An 18,776-nucleotide genomic window follows, 5' to 3' on the forward strand; every position below is an offset into this window, starting at 1 on the left:
GATCTGTGTGTCAGTCCTGTGATGGACTGGCACCCCCTATAGGCTGTACTCTGCCTTGTGTCTGATGCTTTCCGGGATAGGCTCTAGCTCCCTTGCAGCCCTGAATTGGAAGAAGTGTTTAAAAAATGTATGGATACAGTATTGATCAATACTGAGTGTTTCATCAGGTAAAAATGAACATGAAACAGACAGAAACAGTATAAAGAAAACACACTACTGTTTGTGTTTATGAATATTTGACTTTGACAAATGATGTTGTGTGTTGGCATAAACAATGGGTGTTCATTGACAAACCTTGCAGTTCTGGGACATACACATACACTTGCCTTTTATGTTTTTAGCGTATAAAAGACTGTATTCCAATTTAAGTTATCATGCTGAGACACACTGGGGTCCGTAACTCTTTGAAATGCTTTAAGATGTTATATTACAAACAGCTGAGCTATTGCTATGATCCAAGTCTTATACACATATACTGCAACAGTTGATAAAAACAAACATTGGTATTATTATTTTATTTCTGATTTTTAAGTATCTGAAAGGAAACTCTGAAAGACTATTGAGTTAACTTGCATGACTTACCTAACATTCAGGAATGAAGAACTCTGACAAGTCTGTGGTATTTGGTTATCTCTCTTTTACCTCTAAAAACTCTCATGAAAGGCTTCTTTGTTTCATCCCTTTTCATGTAAACTTCAAACAGAATAAAGTCTAAAGAAAAACTGAACTGCAAAGTGGACATCTAAATATATTTCCTATATACTTTTATCTGTGTTGCGATATGCCAGATTTCAGTTTAATTTTGTTCTTGGAAGGAATATGCATACTGGTTGTGCTGTTCCTTTGAAATATAATTACTACATGTTGTTATGTAATTATTACTAGAGGGGAGAGATGAAAGAAAATGGAGGATGATTTATTGTTGTTATCTTACATCAGAATATCTAGCATGTCTGAGAATCTGCCAGATATTGCAGAATTTTGGTGATCCTCTCTGTGATTGAGAGTATTGGTGGCATTACTGCTTTATCTGTGTGAGACTTGTGTCTAGGCTAGGCTAAGCTACGACCCTGTGTATCAAACACAGGACTCTGAAAAATAGATGAAAACTCTAGCTTTCCTCTGCAGCATGTTCTTAATTCAACCAGAATGGTAATGAGGAAAATGCCATAGTAATCATCTGACACAGATGGGATTCTGCTAATTGGACATCCATAGGTGGTGATTAAGGTCATTCTGCACGAGTCCTCAGAGACAGGCACATTGTATTTTTTTTTCTTAACTGGAGAAATACATAAAAAGCACTGGGTAAGGAATTGATTTCATTGGGTAAGGCAGGTAGGAGGGTGCCGGTAGAATACAAATGAATTCCCTCAGCCCTTGCAAGACTGTCAGATAAAATGAATGGCTCTCCTCCTGCTAAGGTTGTGTGAATGTGACTGCGTGCGTGTTTTGGGTGAGAGGTGTGTAGCTGAAGGGCGTATCTATGGGATACATCAACCAAACAAGGTCAATGCATTTTACTTATACACTATATTTTGCCTGTATTTATTTATTTTGGTGTAAAGTGCTGCTGTCATCATAAAAATTAGTTTTAGCCTCTTTGTTTCAAAGAGGCCACTATACTGTATGTTTCAAGTTCATTCACTGAAAGATTAATTGAGTTTCTTTCCATAATGTTATGCATTCTTTCTCCTACTGCTGAAACAACAAAATAGATTAAATCTACACAGTATGTGTACCTTGCTGGGTATATAATGACGCACAAATTTATTTTTAACCTGTATCATCCATTTTGTAGTTACAGAAGGTGTTGCAATTCCACTGTGTTCAGAAAGTGACATCATGTGGCCAAGCTTAAAATTGCATCCATTGCTACAGTCTGTTTCTTAAAAACAGTGTTTAAAAACATATGTAGAAGGAAATTACATATTACATCAAAATATAATGTATTTATTGCTATGTAAAAAACAACACAGATTAGAAGGGTGCATTTATTTTATCCTACTTTGGTACCCAGAGTAACTAATAAAAAATGCTAATTAATATAAACTATAATTTAATTTGATTGAAATGAAACTTTACAAAAATGTTTTAACATTTTTTTTTTAAATCCAGATTTGTTGTGTCTGCACATGATCATTACTATGTGATTTATCTCTTGTTCAGGTCAAAGTGGGATTTTGGCTGTGCATGTATGATCTGCAAATGCTGTGTAAATTGGTGCTATACTTCATCATTTTTTTTATCTGCTTGTGTGTCACATTGGGCAGCAATTACTGCTTGGTATTCTTTGTTCAAATCTGTTTTCTGGATCCCTTGCAAAAATTAGTGTATTAAAGAATGCAACAACTCCTCATAAGTGTTTCTTATTTTTAATCACTGTTTTCAGGGTGACAGAGGGAGACCAGATGTAGAATGAGACATTTTCTCAGCAAGCAACAGTACATTAATGTAAGTCACAGTGAGTCAGTATACCCAATAAAAGATCCAATGTCCTTTTCCTGTCACATCTACAAGCAGGCTTTTTATTACACATTTTGTTAAATATATACCGAATCTGGACTTTCAGATTTATTAAAATATCTGTAATGTATTTGTAATGTATAACAAATGCTTCTCACAAGGCTGTGGCAAATGATGCTGTTAGTAAATCTTTCCTTTTCCACTAACCTTTTGTTCATTTAAAACAATATTGCATTATTTTGTTTTACTTGTTTTTTAAGTAAATACTGTACAGTTATGATGACCAAAAGAAATGCAGTCTTATTATCAGTCATTGAAGGCTGCCAAGGTTTAAATGCACATCTTAATGACAATGCTGTGGTCAGTGTCCTTCATTATAAAAAATGCCCTTTTGTGTTTCAAAGTATCTGAATTGAAAAAAAGAAAAGTTGACCTTAAATTCTTGGAAGAAGAAACAAATATAAATGTTTTGGTAATTGGGCTTTTGTTTTTCAAATTTGTGGAGGAGACAGAGAGCAAAAATATGGGCTTAAGGATGGGGTAGGGAAGGCAAAAGAAATACAATTGTATGTGATGGAGTGATTTTAAAAAGGGCAGAAGGACATGCAAATGTGTACTGCTAAAAAATATTTGCAATCTTTGTGATACAGTGGTTATAATTGCAGCAAAAAGTTATTGGTGTGAATGGCAACTTTAGACAAAAGGGAACTGTGGTAAGAAAGCTCTGTAGTATACTTTAGGTGGTTTGTGGTGATGTCCACCAACTCCATTTTTTTTAAGCAAGTAACCTTGTGCTCCATTCCAATCTCAGCATGAGATCACAGGTTTAAGTTTAATTGCTGCACATTTCATTGAGACAATTTGATTATAACTAAAAGGGTAGTACCCCTTACAGTGTAATTGTATTTCCTTTCTTACTGTAATTATTGTCCTATCTTATTTTTAATACTTTCAGTTTTTTCAGTGATTGATATATTATTGCACATCTCTGCAGCCAACGGACTTGGATCTGTTGTATACTTTTAGAACAACATACTGTATGTTTTGCCATTCTCATTTCAGAGACCTGCTGCATAGAGTGGTTGTCTTCACAGTCATTTTTTAATTGATGGTCACTTTTCCAATAAAAGTAATCAACTGGGGATCACTTAAAATATTTAACACAAAAAAGGTAAAGAGATACAACATCATTGGACCAGAGCTCAGCCTGATTTAAAAAATGTTCCAGTGAACTGAGTAGAGGATAGGTGTTTTCTGGATACAATTTAAAGGTAGGTATTTTTTGTCCTGTTCCTTGTGTACTGTTGAATGACTTCATTTTTTATTGATGTGATAATACAAGGTAAAGTTTCTGGTGCATCAGGCAAACTGGCTTTTCAGAATTCTCATTACATACAAAATACAAATATTTTTTTTTATCTTTCATGAAATCTAGATGCATCATGAACTTCCCTGTTTTTTACACTAGTTCCAGCATTACCTGTTGTCGATTTTGTTTTTATTCAAAGGCACCAGACACCGATCCATTCTTGTTTCAGTGGAACTGGTGTCTTGCAATGGTGAACATGAAACAGTTGAGAAAGGACCTTCACCCACCTCTCCCTTTCGCAAGGAATAACGATAATAATTTAGGAATATTTATTGAAGATTTAGGTAAAAAAAGATTTGGCTTAGTCCACTTGGCTGAGGGTTGATCACCAGGCCATAAGATAAGGACGTTAGGACCCTTATCACATGAGACGTTAACCAAAGAGAAGGTGAAAAGGTGATTGGGTGGAAGAATACCAAACTATGAAGAGAGTGGGGCTTACTATGGTATTTACTGTATATATTTTCAAGAAGTAATATCATAGAGGATTATGAATAAGAGTAGAAGAGGTGAAAAAGAATTTGCTGTCATTACTCAGGCCTTTGTTAGAAATTCCATTAAGTGTTTGTGTGTGTGTGACTTAAGGGGGATAAACGTCTACTTCCCCTTTATTTCTATTTCTGTTTCCCACTCTGCATCTCATACCCATAATTCCCCATGTCATTTTGTTCTAATTTCAACAACAAAGGATACTTGAAGAGTCTTGGGTGTCCATTTGTAAAATTGTGAGGACACTTTGTAGGAATAACCAAAACCAGTTACTTTGGAAGGTGGCAGGAAACCAGAGCATTCAGAAAAAAGTCATGCAAACGTGAGGAGAACATTTAAATTCCACACAGACACCTAAGGCTAATATTAAAGGCAGGACGCCGGAGCTGTGAGAGGAACTGGCATACCACCATATGCGTAGCTTTTTTCACCTTCATACTCCTTTTTTACTTTTCAAAACAGTGTTAAGTTCTTTGTAATCACAAATCATGACCAGTGTAATGGTTCATGTAACATTCTATAGATGAATAAGGCATGAGTCATATAAATGGTTTTGATTTTGGCAAGTCAACTGTGGAAATGTATCATACTTATTTTCAAGAGCTTTGTCTGAAAACAATTTGAACAAGGTGGTCACATGGGAATGCCAAAACTATCTGTACTATACAGTAAAAGGCCACAAGGTAAAGAACAAAGCAAAAGCAGTATTTTCTTTCTGGGTGAAATGAAATATGCCTTTAGGTTCCTAGGCAATGTGACTGAACAAACCATTTTGTTTGCTTAAGTTTCTGTCTTTAATTAGGAAACTTGATGAAAAACATGTTACAGAAGTTGTATTGTTACATTTATAACTGACTGAATTTTTGCTTCAGGTCATTTTTGCTGATTTGTGCATTGCCTTATTACATTCCATCACTCATTAAATGATTCCATGTATTACTCTAAAAATATTCAATAAAACATATAAAATTGTATAGAAATGTATTTAGACACTGGATTTAAATTGTGGGAACACATAGAACTAGAATGTTTACAGTTGCATGGAATCCTTTATGCTATGAATAAGTAAACTCCTGTCGGCGTGGAATTTAAGAAGCACCCTGCCTTATAACAAATGATAAACACGCATCATGACAATGGAGAGTAGCCAGATAATCCTGGACAACTTTTAAGACATACTTAAAAGTTGTGGTATCTTTTGCACTGAAAATTAAAACCTTTTTTTTACATTGACATATTACCATTGAAAGAAAAACAATGAAAAGGAATGTAAATAGATCACTAGGAATTTGCTTACATAATGGAAAATACAGTCAATCCAAAAACTAAAATAATGCACACAGATTATTGTTAAAATGAGCCTAAGAGACACTTGGCAGCAGTGTACAGTAAATGTTTAACATTACCTTTAACTTCCAAAATAAGCCTTTAAATAGTAAAGGCTATGATTTACAAGACATTTACAACATTACATTTACAACTGTGAAGACCAATCTAAGCAAAATTAACACTTTTTCCTAAAAGCAATTCAATAGGCAAAAATATCACGATTGTTTAATAGAAAAGAAAGACAAAGATTTTCTTATGAAACATAAAATATATTGTTATTTTTGCATTGTTTATGTCTTTATACAGTATGTATTACAATTACTTTGTCAAACTTTGTAATGCAACTGCGAATAAACAACCAATTTTACTAAAGACTGTAGATGATGCTACACATTTTTAAAGTGTGTTGAACATGAAATTTGCAGTTTCACAGTTAGAGATCACTATTAAAATCTACTAAGTAGTAGTAGTGAAAGATAAACCAGATTTTAAAGGAGGCATTTTAAAGGAGGCATGTAGATTTGAACACGAGACAGTTTTCTTCACAGAAAATATCTATCAAGTCATGTCGTTGAAGCTGATACCTTGGTTTCTTTCAAGAAATGGTAGACCCTTAGATCACCTTGTGGCTAGCAACCAAATGAACTAGATGGCCAAATGACATCTACTCATTTGTAATCTTTCTTATATTTACATGTTCTTATGACAATGATATCATTGCTTTCAAAGTTTTTTCTTTGAAATTCTATAACTTCCTAAAAGCATGTCGTGTTAAAATACTACAGTTTTTTCCACTATACTAATAGGCAAGGTAGGAATTCCCTGATAAAGTGTGCCTAACCAAAGCTGCAATGCATAGCAGTATCTTACAGAAGCGCATTGCTGCCACCAAGGAAAAAAAATCCTCGCCCTTATATTGTAATTCTGACAAAGGTATCTCGTAATTACAAGAACATTTTCCTGTAATTACGAGATAACTTTGTAATTCTTGAGTATTTTATGTGATCACACGATAGCACAATTGTCATATAGTATAATACCTACAGTACTTACAGTTTTAAGCAGTGGAACTAATGGCACATACTATATAACTTTACTTAACAGAGCCATCATTGCTTTGATCTCTAAATCCCACAAAACTGGTCCTCATGCTTATAATGATTATGTTCAAATTTGCTAAAATTTTCATTATGACTAAACCCCTGTTGAAAGTAAATCCGTACAAATTCTGCAGCGCTGGACATTGACACAATCATTAAACTGAAAATGTCAGCCAAGCTCACGGTAGCTTCTAGATGCATTCAGTGCACAACATACATACACTGAAGTAATCATTGCTATCTTGTAAGTACAAGATAATTCGTTATATCGTAATTCCAAGATACTTTTCTCGTAATTACGAGATAAGAGGGCAATTATTTTTTCCCTTGGTGGCAGCAATGGGCTTATGTAGTATCTCATGCACATACAGTATAATATATATTTCTAAAATGTGTATGCAGACAATGTTACCTTTATGGATTTGTTAAATAAACAATATATAGTTGTTGATGTGAAGAAAAAGTATTTACTTGTATGTGGTTTGGCAAAAATTGGAATAAAAATGGAAATAATCTATGTCTAATGTTCAGACAGGAACTGAAAAGTTGTGTTCTTCAAAGACTGTACAGATGCCAAGGTGTTAGGTTGTTCAAGAAGATACAGTACATTGTCCTTCAAGTAGTTGTTGGAGTCAAATTCCCTTAGTGGTGAAATATACATTTATAGAATGAATTTAAACATAATGTATTGTACATTATGCTTTTGATGTTGCAATAATCTAATATGATGTATTATGCAGAAATGTATAGTATAGATATGGGAATGTTGTCCCTGATTTTAATCTAATTTCACACTCCATTCTGAAATGTCTTGTTCCATCCAAAAAGTATTATTTATAATTGATTCTTCTTCTGGTATAGGAAAATTTCAATAGCTTTCAGTTTAACCCTAGGACTGGGAGTCACAGTGGATGGGAAATTTCAGATACAGATGGGATAGATACTGCATCTGAGTCAGATACGGAGTGAGGGAACAACAGTCTAGCTATGTTGATTAGGCTACTGGAAACTGTTTGGTATAGTGAATTCCATTTATTTTGGGTTAATAGTAAAATTGAAACTAACTATTTAATGGCTGCTCTTCTACTATGAAAGTTTTAAGCAATGGCTCTCCAGAAGAAAGCCATAACATTTTGCGGGCTTTGCAGATAAGATGAAATATAAATCCTTAAAAGAAGCTGAGACATGAGGGAAACAGATGCACATATAATACCAATATAAAATAAAGAAAGAAAAGTCATAAGATTAGCTGACTACATACAGTAATAAATTCTTAAGAGAAGAGAGGTAGATGTTCATTTCTATTTACTATATAGTATAATGACAAACACCTGCCTTTCAACAAAATAACTCATATCTGCTAAGCATTCATGGCAGAAATTTCTATGAATTGTTAAGTCAGTTCCATTATATTTAAACCACCAATAATGGAAATTAAGAGAACGTTCAACTACATTATCCACCGCAGAGCAAAAAATAAATGTGAGTTAGTAGGATTTGCACATGTTTACTGTAAGAGGTTTGCTTTACTAAGATTCAGAAAACAGATTGTTTTTTTTAAACTAAACAAATTTCCATCAGAGCACAGTTATTCACACACAAATCAGTATATTACCGATATGTGTTCACATATGTACACATTTTATGATTTTACATATACTGATTTTAAATCAGTATTAAATTCTACACCAACCAATACAAACCATCCATTCCCACAGCCATATTTAGGTTTGTCCTGTTAGAAAGTTTGAGATTTTTATTTGCTCTTGCTGTTTATCTTCATCCAAAGGTATCCACATGAAATGTGATATTTATCCAGTGTATCTCTGTAGGACCTAATAATAAATTATATTAGATTACTATAATTAACATTTAAGTTTTTAACAATGGCTCCATTAGGTCATTAAAATTAAAAGATCTACCTTATTGTTACAATGACAAATTTTAGGATAGCAGCCCAACATGACTAGTATAGGAACAAGTAATAGGTTTATTCACAGCTGAAAAAAAAGAAGAAAGTAAACACAACGTTTCGGCCATGGAGCCTTCTTCAGGTGTTTTCTTTCTTCTTTTTTTCAGCATGGAATAAAATTATTACTTGTTCCTTTGCAGCATATGCATGCTGACGCAGTTACCCACCATGGCTAGTATAGGCAGAGTATCACTGGGGTATAATTAATTTATGGCATTTCAATTTAGAGTTAAAATTAATGATACATTTTGTGGGACTGCACATTAAGACATAATTTGAAAATAGTTGAAAGTCTGTGCATTAAATTATAAAAACAAATTGACTGGAAGACCATTTATGCATCACTCAGGTTCACTTTTTTGGTTTTGTTTATTGCATATATATGAAATCAAAAGGTGTGGTGAATTTCCTCTTTAGAGAAACGATGCACAAAAATAGAAGAATAGAAGAATAGTCAGAAGTAACAAAACAGTGACCAAGTTGAAAAGACATTGGACTATTTATAATTTCTTTCAGAACAACTGAAGAACATTTAGAACAACTTTGTCCAGGGCATTCTAAAGCAAATGATTTTTAAATCTTTTAACTATTGTGTACAAAATACAATCATTCTTTTCTCATTTATCTAAGAAAAGCCCCATGGTAAATGTTCTATATACTTACAATTAACAAAGATATCAAGGTATCATAAGAAATGCAAGATTATAGGTATTACTTACCTTTCAATTAAGGAAATTAAGCTTTTCTGTGTCTTGTAGTTGTACCATCAGACACACCATTGGTTTCTTCCTTTTTTCTGTTAGAACATAAAAGCATTTAAAGCTTTTTATTTTGTTATTTTTAGGATGAAGTAGGTAGTTTTCTGTTTTTGTGTTTCAATTACTATCATTTGCACCATACATGCATTACAGTGTGGTCATCCACTAGGCATAAAGATGAGGCAGTTTAATGAAAAATACTTACAGTTTTTCAGTCAGTTCAATATCTGCTTCTTTATCTAAAAAAATAAATAATGTCAGTTACATTATGTGTAGTGGTTTTGGTATTTTGAAATGGTTGTCTGAAAATAAACAGAGTATATTGTCTAAAAGATAAAAATACATATCTAATAATAACCATAAAAAAGTTGTTTAGCAAATAAAATGGATCCCCAAGTATGCTACTTGATAGTTGCAATGACATTTTAAACATTTCAATTCAAAGTTGTATGCATCTAGGAATACCGGTGATTAAGACTTAAACCATGGTTATACCACAGTGTTGTATTCTATGCAAGCTTCAGACAATTATTTCTACATACCATTTGCTTTTGACACGTAATGTGGATTCAAGGTCATGGAATTAATTTAACTTGATTAAACTTAATTTAACTTGTGGGGAAGCAAGTTAAACATCAGTGCACCTACTGTAAATCTACTGATGTCCTAAACAATCAAATATATTGATTATATATTGTATTATTGATATTGTATATTGATTATATATTATTATATATATAATATTTTAATATTTTAGAAATATTATGCATATAACTGGACAGTTACCAGTGAAATTCAGAAACTTTGTTTTATACAGGAATAATAATTATGTCTTCATCATCAAGTATTTGTGAATGAATATGTAAACAGTTGTCTGTGGGACTTTTCTTTTGTCTATGAATTTTCTCACCTGTGAGAGTTTTCTTCTTCTTGCCTCTGTGCTCACAGATGAGAATTATAGACACAACAATAATGACCTCTGCGGCAAGGGCCAAGAAAGGCTTGAGGGGCTCCATGTAGCTTAAGACTCTTAGATGAATGTCGCCCTCACTTGACCCAATTTCGTACACTGCGCTGCATCGGAAGATTCCAGCATCCTTCTCTGTCAAATCTTGTATTGTAATGGTGGATTTTGACCCGTGTGTGTCATTATATAGTTCAAGTTTGAACCGTTGAGGATCTATTGTTTCATTGATAATGATCTAAAATAAGAATGAAAACAAATGCAACAAGACTGTTTCATTGTTTGTGAGGTAAATGTTAACATTTTTCTTAAATTTCCCTCTTAGGAATGAAAGTATTTTAAATCGAATTTAATTCAATGGAGCATTGCTTAAACTTCAATGAAAACCAAAGAACACGCTGTTACACATTGAGGGGTGAGTGTGCACAGGACACATCATGTAAAATACAACAAATTAGGATTGAACAGTGATTTTCCTTGACTTCATTAAGGCTGAAATTGCATCAGTTCAGTGGGGCCTCAGAAACATCTATGAGCACCAGCAAACTGTCCATCCCCAAAGTGCATTCTTTATCAAAACCTGTTATGACGCAGTTTGTTCAGGCTGACAGTGATTTATGGAAACTGTCAGATACTGCCAAGGAAAGAGAGAAAAAGTATTAAAAAGCCAGGAGGCAGAGCTGAATCCAGGCAGAGAAATAAGCCACGTGGAAGTTTCAGGCAGAACAGGGTCAAGGCAAGTTCTGGTAACGGACAGTCAAGGTTGGAAGTCAGGAACAGGGTTTATCCTGGATTAAGTTCATAAGAACCAAAAGATGCAAGGACTGTTCGGATCATAATGGTCTTTGGGAAGCTCAAATGACAGAGGGTCTTCTCCATGGTGTTTTAGAGATGGTAAGGTTAGTTAGATGATGAGATGGCTTGGTAGAAAGAGGGGCAAACCGGCTCACAACTTGATCATGTAGTAATTGGAGCACCGTGAGGACTGTGTCCATTCGAGGAAAAACTGCACCCCCAGGGCTACAGTGCATTGTGAGCCACATCCATAAACAGTAAAGTCAATGAAGGTTTAAGACATACAGTAGATCATTTAAAATGACCAGTGTGACCAGTGACCAGAGTGTGGTGAAGACACCTGAAGATACCTGTCAGATTAGGGATCGAGAGTGAGGGTGAGAAAAAGGAAAGAGCCCTGAAGAAATGGTGAAAGGTTGCCCTGAAGAAAAGCCAGGAAGGTGGTAGGGATGAGTGGAGTCAAAGAAAACGCCAGCATACAGGATCCTTCACAGGACAGGAATGGGGCTGCTAGTCTGAGGGAAGGTGACTGCATGGAGAGAGCCGTGGGTATTACGAACGAGTAGTTATGAGCCCTGTGCAGGTTGCTGAGAGAGTCTGAGGGCTACAAGTCTGAGAGGAGCAAGGGAGCAGAGTGGTTGGTAGTTCCAGGCTAGGGGTCGGAGTCCAGTTGGAGAAGGCCGCAAGGCAAACAATTCCAAAAAGGGACAAGACGAAAGGGTTGTCGATAGGTCCAAGGCAAGAGGTCAGAGTCCGGTTGGAGAAGACGATTCCAAAAAGGGGCGAGACGAAAGAGACCAAAGCTAGAAAGGTCTGTATGTCAGTAGCCAGAGGTTCGAGCTCGTTGCAAGCTCAAGTGGCGGATAGATTCCTAATACAGAGCAAGGACTAGGAGTGAATGTAGGGTTTAAATACTGAGGGACAAGGAGATTGAATAATGATGGTCAATTGGTGCCGGCTGTGCTTGTAACAGTGGGGTGGTGGAAGATGGAGGCTGCCCCTGAAGTGAGAGGGATGATTGACGGAGAGGAGGAGGCCAGCAGAATGAGCAACAAGCACAAGATGGAGAGAGCGGAGGCATTACTACAACCAGGCAGAAAAATGGAGTCGGGAATTAACAAAGACACAGCTCCACCAATGCAGTGCTTCAGCATTAAATTGGGAAAAAGAGCAATTAAATAACTGAAATCATATTTGCTCATTAGGACAGATCACCAGAAGGGGACCTGGTCAGCAGTGGCAAGACTTGCAAATCCATGAGCCCTCATGAGAATGCAATGGTTTTTCAAGGCAAGCACAGACTGAGAAATGCCACAGATCAGAAGTCATAACTGAAATAACTTATCACATCCCACCTTTAAAACTCCAATACCATTATCCTGAAACTAGCATGTTAAATAAAATCACATTGTATGTACATTCATGAAAAACTTACCTGTTCATTGCCATGAATTTTGTACCAAATCCAGTTGTCTGGGATATGTTTACTTTTGCAGTACATCACCACTGAATCTCGTACATAGCTAACAATTGGCTTATCTTTTCCTTCAGTGTCAGGCACTTGAAAACAGACAAAACATGAAATACATATAAAATAAGGAAACTGAGAGTGAGGCAGTTACACAACCCAAATTCCAAATTTTGCAAATCAAGAATGCATAGGAGAATAGAGACTTTACCTCTATATGAACCCATTTCGCAATGTCATTGTTGAAATCTATTTGTGGTGAGAGGTAGTGAAAACTGAAATAAATATGTTCAACTACGATGTTCATTTTGAAGTGTTTTTATCTACATGCATATTTCTGGGCCTTACTGTAATGCTTTGTCAATATTAGGTAGTATTTATTTTGCAAATTACTGCACACTGTTTATGAGATTATAAAACGTTACAAAATTATACCATCAACAAATTATTTGTTGAATTTATTTTAGTTGTTACACAAAACCAACAATGATAACAAGGCTAGAGGCATAATGCAAAACTGTGGCAACATAACCTATACACTGCAATATAATATAATTTAAATGTTATTATTTTTTGTGACTGTAGCATTGTTGGAGCCTATACCACCAAACTTACGTTGATTAGTAAGTACTCTATGCTTTAAACATATAGTACTTGCTGATTATGCAAGAATGTTTAGTGTTTTTATTATTTGTATATAATATAATATTTGTTTTTGTTATATGTTTAAGACAAAATATCCTTTGTCTTTTAACAATATTAATTTATAACACAAATAAACGAAACACAAATATCTTCCATTTATTGCACAAATGATCACGAACATACATTTTTACATGATCTATAGTACTGACCTTTAATGACAAACATGGCTATGGCTGGAGGTTTAAGGTCAAATACACAGGAATAATTACCCAGATGACTATTGTTGGTAATGTGGAACCTGCAATATAGGATAGGATAGCTTTAACATACACAGTATTATGTGCACAATCTATGCTTAATGTAATATACTGCACTGTATACAGTATATCCATATCAAGAAGGACATAATTACACTACTGTATATGCTCATGGGAACTGCAAGAATAAGAGCTCTGTTTTCAATAATACAGAAACAATTTAAATGGGAAGAGGGGCCAAGCAAAGGAGTCCATGTACAATATGTATTGTCCTGAAGTATAGCTTTCGCAGTATACAGTTTGTGCAATGGGGCAGTTAATCTAACCAGTCCCCAAATACCCAGGTAATTTGACTCCTGTAGATCTGTAGTGAATGTTAGTTATTAGCCTCCATAACAACACAAACTAAGTCTATATAAGGTAGCTAAGCATCTGCCAAAAAAGGTTTTTCTCTCTCTGTGTCATACATGAAACAGGAAGGGTGGAACCTTACAGATCTTACGAGAAATTTGAAAATAGAAATAGAAATAGAAATTTGTAATGCAAAAGGCTGCAGAGAAGACAAATTAATTTTGGGGGGAAATTAGACTTACATTACATGCAGAATACCAAGGAAATAATGGAGATTTAAGCTCTTAAATGTTTTAAACATAGGATCTAATGGATCCAAGTTACTGTGTATATAATACAAATTATCTTTGGAAATGTTGATGATTCAACATAAAAACTGGCATGGATTAAACTGAATATTGTTTCCAATTTGACTCACAGTTTGTACAGTATGGAAAACTTAGATGTTTCTGTTCAGGAAAGCTTACAAGTTTGATATTCCTGATTGTTCTCATGCTGTATGTTTTATATCCACTCACCACAAAATAATAACTTAAATATTTGAAGGTGGTTATTATCAGTGGTATTTTTCTTAATTCATTTAAGTAATAATGTATACTTAAAATATACAGGTATTAAAATATAATGTTATATTTTCTGAACCTCTCTCACACACACTTATGTACAAGTTCAGGTGGGTAGCTACGTCAGCATGCGTAGGCTGCAAAGGAACAAGTAATAGGTTTATTCCATGCTGAAAAGAGAAGAAAGAAAACACAACATTTCGGCCGTGGGGCCTTCTTTAGGTATGACGCCCGAGGAAGGCTCCACAGCCAAAACATTATGTTTTCTTTCTTCTCTTTTCAGCATAGAATAAACCTACAGTATAACTTGTTCCTTGACTTACTGTAAATATTGTTGACCCATAGATATTCTACCACTTTAGCCACTGAACTTGCTCAGATCTTTCAAAGTTGCCTTTGGCCTTCCACTGACATCTCTAATCAATTTCCTTCTTGCCTGGCTGCTCTATATGGAGGGACAGAGAGATCCAGGCAGAGCTTTACAATTCTTAATTATAAGCATCACCTCATTCTTATAAGACAATATATACAGTATCATATACTGCAGTACAATTCATTTCTTGCTCCCACTATTAAGTGAATATAACATTTTCAGTTTTTAAACAAAATGTTGTTTAAAAATTGCAAATTCTTACCAGCACTATGTTTGCCTGGTTTCAAAATGTATACAAAGTCTTTAAGTCACTAGACAGCAGCTTTGACAAACTTCCTGAGACATATTGTATGACAAGAGAATTTGGATCCAAGTTCCTCTATAAATTAGTACAGGAAAGATTAGTGGTTATCTATTCTCCCATTAGTAAAGTTGTGACAAGGTTAATGCATTGAGCGTAATGCATTAAAGGCTTAGTTTTGGGGGTGAGAGTTAGTAGCTGGGTTAGTTTTACAGTCAAGACGTAAGTGGCTGATTAGGCTTAGTGCCCATTCAAGAGCTCAAGCTAAGACAACGTGTAAGGTTATGGCAGCAGGAAATGGATAGGCACGTAGATTACAGACTCATGCTATGGGTGGGAAGGTTTATTACACTAAAGGGTGGTCCTGCTTCAGCTCCGATTCCACATTTCCCCAGAGAGGAGAGAGGGTTTAAATGTGTGTAGGCCCTCCTACAATACCACAGGTGCAAGAACCAAGATCCATTGGTTTAAGTAAGGCAGGCTTTTTGCATTAAAAATTGGCTTATTATAAAGAACAAGTCTCTTAGAGAACAACATGATAAAGATACAACATGAATTTACACAATTCCCATGTGCAGGTCAACACGCAGCATTTTACCCTGTTTTGGTATGCTTATGAAGAAATAACTAACTTTCAGTTCTTCCCATTAAGCATTTACTGAATACATTTAAAATTAACAGATTTCAGTCCCTTGTTTATTAATTAATAAGAAACCTTTGGTGCCTGACACTGACGGTACAACGCTCATCTACATACATTTCTGTCTGATTGACTTTTTTAAACCAAGGTCAGACATCCAGAAAGCTTAAATACTCCTATAACACATATGGTGGTGGTGGTTGAGTGTCATCGAGTCGGTATCAACTCATGGCGACCCTATGGACACTATCCATAGAGTTTTCACATTTCTCAAAAATATTTTTTTGTGCACCAGAATTACCTATTTTTATTTGATTTAAAATAAAAGGGACCCGTGGGTTCATACTGATATTATTGCCTCTCAAAATAAAGTAACCAGCTCTGGTGAAGAATAAGAAAGATTCCCAACATACAGTAACACCCTAAAATCATCATAATTATTATTTCTTATACAGTACCAAGATTATCTGCCTCTCATCTAGGTAAACCTTTGGCTGTACCTCACATATCTGTTAAAGAGGACCATGTATCTTTAATCATTGTAAATGTCTTCATTTTTCCTGAATAGTAAGGATCATAGATTTCTATTGCCTCAATTGGAAATTTCTTCAATTGTCTTCAGCTATTTAAAATGGGCAATGGTGGAGGATGAGTTCTTAATTTCTAACCCTATCAGTTAATTAAACTTCTTCCTATTCCTTTCTTTTCTGACTAAGGGGAAAAGGGGCAATTTACTTTCCTAAACTAGTGTAACCATCACAAATTGTCTACCAGTTGAAATACCCTTATAATGCCCTTATAAAATGATAATATACTTACGTATTTTTAAGGTAATGTTGCTTATTTTTCCAAGTTATATTAACCCGAGTAGAAGGAATCTCTTTGCCATCTTTTCTCCAATATCCAATAATTGTATTTGTGACATGAGGAAGGCCACGTAAATCACATGAAAGCTCCAGCCTGGCGAATTGTGTAATATCTACTTCTTTTTTCAACCATGCATTAGTGTATCCTAAAAAAAATAAAATAGTTGGTCATCAGGATTGCATCTTGTTAAAGTGGTTGCGATGTGTGGAAGGCAGGCGACATGATGAATGTAGAGGAAATGTACAAGCTAGAACTTGTGAATGGCGGAAACTGGGCCTTCACCTCCTTTCAATTTTTTCTTATTGATTCCAATTACTCACACTGGCAACAGCATAAAAGCATTGATAACATTTCTTGACTGCTTTAGAGAATTATTCTATGTATAATAAAAGAAATGCATATATGGGAGTTAGTTGTGGTTTTAGAACATTTATTTAATCTTTCTTCCTAGGAGGGAAACAAACCTTCCAAGTTAAAAAAAAATTCAATTTGTATGCCCACTCTCAAACACCACAATACGCCAGTCATGTAAGTGAGAGCACACACTGTACTTTGTTCACATTTAATTGAAGTCTCTCAAATACATTGAAAAAAGGAAACCCTATACATTACTAATTAGAACGTAAACTTCCTCAAAAGCACATTAGAATTAAACTGTCCAATACACTAGAATGATGTGTATGCAAATACATCTGTACCTTCAACAACTAGGTTGCTGACTACAGGGACATCTTCAGAAACATTCTTCTTTGTCGATTCCTTCTCAACTGTGTAATCTGAAAGGTAAGTGACAAGAAATACCATATTCAGTAAACAGCTGTACACGTAAAGAAAGCAAGTTACTTTTCTACAAAAAATAAGTTAATTAAACAATCTTTCTTATGTTTCTTTTTTGCCTTTTAAATACATAGAACGTGCTAATTTGCTTCTGCAAGACAACATTATTTTGGGATCCCAGCAATTGAATGATCATTTCCTGTTTTAAAAAATTAAACACTGATGGAAAATGAACTTCACAATGATTCCCTACAACATTACTCATCCTGGTGAGTAATGGCACTTTTGTAACCAGTTTCTTAAGACAGAAACTTCATGAACTATTTATTTGCAGTAGCTTCAAATAGTAATAATGCCTGCAAGCCATGATTATAAAAGCTATGTAGCATTTAATGGCCTGTTAACAAATTACCTGTTCATACAGGCAGGGGCTGTATAAAAAAGAGCAACACCCATTTTCCAGCTGTCTAGTAAAAATAAAACATACTGTATCACAATAATCAGTGTTGATGTACACAGAGGTTCTTTAAAAGGCTTAGGCATCAGTTCATCCCTTCTTCAGCTGCTGTCAAGGTCATCTCAAAATCAACTTTAAAAGATAAAGCTTTCAAATACAAAACCCCCTTCTTTGTATATGGTGATTTACCTGATGTGACCCCAGTACCAGATAAGATGACCAGAAATACTCCAAATGCCTGGAAGACCCTTACAGAGAGCATGTTCCCTGCAGTGTTTGTGGCTTCTGCTGCAGTCAGTGAGTCGCAATGATGAGTGTGAGCCTCTCTTTCGAAATTCTACTCCCCAGACAGTGGTTTTTTTTTTTCCTTCCTGACCTTGGTGACGCAGAAGAGGGGATGTCTGCTCATGATGAATTATTAAGATGAATAGCCGCACAGACTGAGGAAAACAAAGCCTTTTATTTATGTCAAGGCTTGTATTACACCTCTGGTAATAAAAAAACCTGCGGTTATTTACTGTAGAAGCTCAAAAAATAATATTTCTACACGTCACGTGTAAATATCGCGACATCAGTGTCATCGTGACAAGATAAATATTATATAGATAAATGAATATCTAGATAAATATTCAGACAAATTCACAAAGCTTAAAGTGAAAGTCAGAAGCTCACATTTAATAACCATCACAAATATAATATAATAGATTAACCGAAATATTATTTGAGAATTATATTGTAAACCGTAAAACCACTATACATAAATATAGTAATACAATCACAAAAAACTCACAATTCCTATCCTTAAAATAAAATTAAAGGCAACTATACTGTAAGT

General features: G+C 34.8%; 1 protein-coding gene across 1 annotated transcript; it reads right to left on the reverse strand.

Moving 5' to 3' along the window:
* Positions 1 to 2,359: 2,359 nt before the first annotated feature.
* On the reverse strand, positions 2,360 to 18,267 carry emb (embigin). The gene is made up of 9 exons (XM_006627212.3): positions 18,131 to 18,267; positions 17,406 to 17,483; positions 16,660 to 16,852; positions 13,565 to 13,653; positions 12,678 to 12,802; positions 10,394 to 10,685; positions 9,689 to 9,722; positions 9,445 to 9,521; positions 2,360 to 8,588 (listed from the first exon to the last, which is right to left on the reverse strand). Exons 1-8 carry the CDS (start codon positions 18,201 to 18,203, stop codon positions 9,461 to 9,463), a joined length of 945 nt encoding a protein of 314 aa, XP_006627275.2. The 5' UTR covers positions 18,204 to 18,267; the 3' UTR covers positions 2,360 to 8,588; positions 9,445 to 9,460.
* Positions 18,268 to 18,776: the final 509 nt, after the last annotated feature.

The sequence above is a fragment of the Lepisosteus oculatus genome, chromosome 3 (assembly GCF_040954835.1).
Source record: "Lepisosteus oculatus isolate fLepOcu1 chromosome 3, fLepOcu1.hap2, whole genome shotgun sequence".
Classification (NCBI taxonomy): Eukaryota; Metazoa; Chordata; class Actinopteri; order Semionotiformes; family Lepisosteidae; genus Lepisosteus; species Lepisosteus oculatus.

Excerpts from the sequence above, each read along its gene's own strand:
- emb (XM_006627212.3), bottom strand. The coding sequence starts at position 18,203 with ATGCTCTCTGTAAGGGTCTTCCAGGCATTTGGAGTATTTCTGGTCATC. Across the intron at positions 13,654-16,659 it reads CAACATTACCTTAAAAATAC|GTTCCACATTACCAACAATA; the intron begins GTAAGTATATTA and ends CCTATATTGCAG. Across the intron at positions 9,522-9,688 it reads ATTGAACTGACTGAAAAACT|AAAAAAGGAAGAAACCAATG; the intron begins GTAAGTATTTTT and ends ATGTTCTAACAG.